Genomic DNA, 2065 nt, shown 5'->3' with positions numbered 1-2065 from the left:
GTCCTCCAGCAGAGCAGAGTCATAGAGGAAAGAGCAGAGTCGTCCAGGAGAGGAGAGTCATAGAGGAAAGAGCAGAGTCCTCCTGGAGAGGAGAGTCATAGAGGAAGGAGCAGAGTCCTCCAGGAGAGCAGAGTCAAAGAGGAAAGAGCAGAGTCCTCCAGCAGAGCAGAGTATATCAGGAGAGGAGAGTTATAGAGGAAGGAGCAGAGTCCTCCAGCAGAGCAGAGTATATGAGTCCTCCAGGAGAGGAGAGTCATAGAGGAAGGAGCAGAGTCCTCCAGGAGAGGAGAGTCATAGAGGAAGGAGCAGAGTCCTCCAGGAGAGGAGAGTCATAGAGGAAGGAGCAGAGTCCTCCAGGAGAGGAGAGTCATAGAGGAAGGAGCAGAGTCCTCCAGGAGAGGAGAGTCATAGAGGAAAGAGCAGAGTCCTCCAGGAGAGGAGAGTCATAGAGGAAAGAGCAGAGTCCTCCAGCAGAGCAGAGTATATCAGGAGAGTAGACTCAGTGGGAGGGGCATAGTATATGAGGAGATGGTTCAGTGGGAGGGGCATGGTCTATTTGGAGGTGACTCAGTGGGAGGGGCATAGTCCCGTCACGTGATCATGTGTGGGGGGCGGGGACACGGGTGTACTGATGGCGTGTTGCTCACATTTGCAGGTGGCTCAGGACGTGGATGGACAGGGGAACTATGTTATGCTCACTCACAAGCATGTGGCCCACCTGCACCCCTCCTCCGTGTATTACGAGTGCGCCCCTCCCCCCGCCTGGGTCCTCTACCACGACTTCAGCATCACTCAGGACAACTGTATCAGCGTGGCCACTGAAATCCATCCAGAAATGTGAGTGATCCTCCTGGGGCCCGCCCCCTCATTCATGACCCCGCCCTTCCTCTGCACCCCTTTGTCCTCCAGGGGTGTGTTCAGAGCCCTCCAACCCAGAAATCGGGACAGGTTTTCTCCTTGTGAGGTCCACCATGCACCCCACTTCCGGCCCAGCCGGGGCCCCCTTTCTGATGTAATGTCTGCTAGGGCCCCATCTGCGGGACCAACGCTCCCTGAGCACAGAACCACCATGTACTTCTATAGGGGCTCACAGCACCACCCCCTGGTGGTACAGGAGGTGATAGCCCCACCCCCTAAAGGTACAGGAGGTGATAGCCCCACCCCCTGGTGGTAAATGAGGTGATAGCCCCACCCCCTGGTGGTAGAGAAGGTCATCGCTCCACTCCTAGGTGGGGTAGGAAGCCGGGAGACATCTTGGGGCAGAACGTCTACTTTCTGATGATGAGATCATAATATAAGTATTTCCCCGCCCCCTCCCCTCCCCCACAATGTGCACTGAACTCCAGGTGCTTGTGTCTTCACTTCCTGTTGGCACACCGGGCTCTTCCTGTGCCTCCTGCCCTCTCCATATTATGTTGGTGGCTGGTGGTGGTGCCCTATCTCCCCCCCCATGCAGTCCAGAGAGGGGCACCTGGGCAGGAAGGGAGGTGAAATCTCCCCCTTGACCACCGGGGGGCTCCAGACTTCTGCGGATCACTGACCCCTTCCCTCCTCTTCCTCCTGCAGGTTGGTGGAATTTGCCCCCCAATACTACCTGAGTAACCTCCCGGCCGGTGAGAATCGGGATCTTCTGCTGGAACTTCGGGACAGACTTCAGGATGAGGAGACAAGCGCGGAGCAGAGCGAGGAGTACCACGAGGTGGATGAGGAGGAGAGGGATTCCTGCTCCCTACAGTGACCGGGCTCTTCCTCAGGACTTCATGTGCACTTTATCTGCTGAGCCAATGAGAGGGCACCGTCCAGGGGGGGCCCCACCCTGATCCTGCCAGTATGAGATTGGGTGAGGGACCCACGCCTCTCCGCTTGTCATGTAGCTTAGTATGTACAGCTGGGTCCCCCCACACCCCTCCCCCCCAGGGGGGTGGTCCCATCATGTTTAATATTACCGTCCTGTGCTCCTAAAAAACACTCCTAATCAGCAGCCAATGGGGGTTCTCGGTGCTTGTTGAGCCTCTTACCCCGGTTTAGCAGAACACGAACTACCCAACACCCCCACCCCAAACAC

The 2065-nt window shown here is 57.0% G+C and overlaps 1 protein-coding gene across 1 annotated transcript; it reads left to right on the top strand.

Annotated features, from left to right (window-relative positions):
- Nucleotides 1-655: 655 nt before the first annotated feature.
- LOC108804120 (ATP-dependent RNA helicase DQX1-like) lies at nt 656-1832 on the top strand (the record flags this gene model as incomplete). Its single annotated transcript, XM_018575883.1, has 2 exons — nt 656-837; nt 1567-1832. Coding segments are annotated over 2 exons (354 nt in total), but the record flags the coding sequence as incomplete, so codon positions are not given.
- Between the last annotated feature and the right edge of the window lie 233 nt (nt 1833-2065).

The sequence above is a fragment of the Nanorana parkeri genome, unplaced genomic scaffold (assembly GCF_000935625.1).
Source record: "Nanorana parkeri isolate BGI_ZX_2015 unplaced genomic scaffold, ASM93562v1 scaffold5251, whole genome shotgun sequence".
NCBI lineage: Eukaryota > Metazoa > Chordata > Amphibia > Anura > Dicroglossidae > Nanorana > Nanorana parkeri.
Note: the sequence above shows the minus strand (reverse complement) of the source record. Positions and strands in the feature narration are given on the sequence as shown.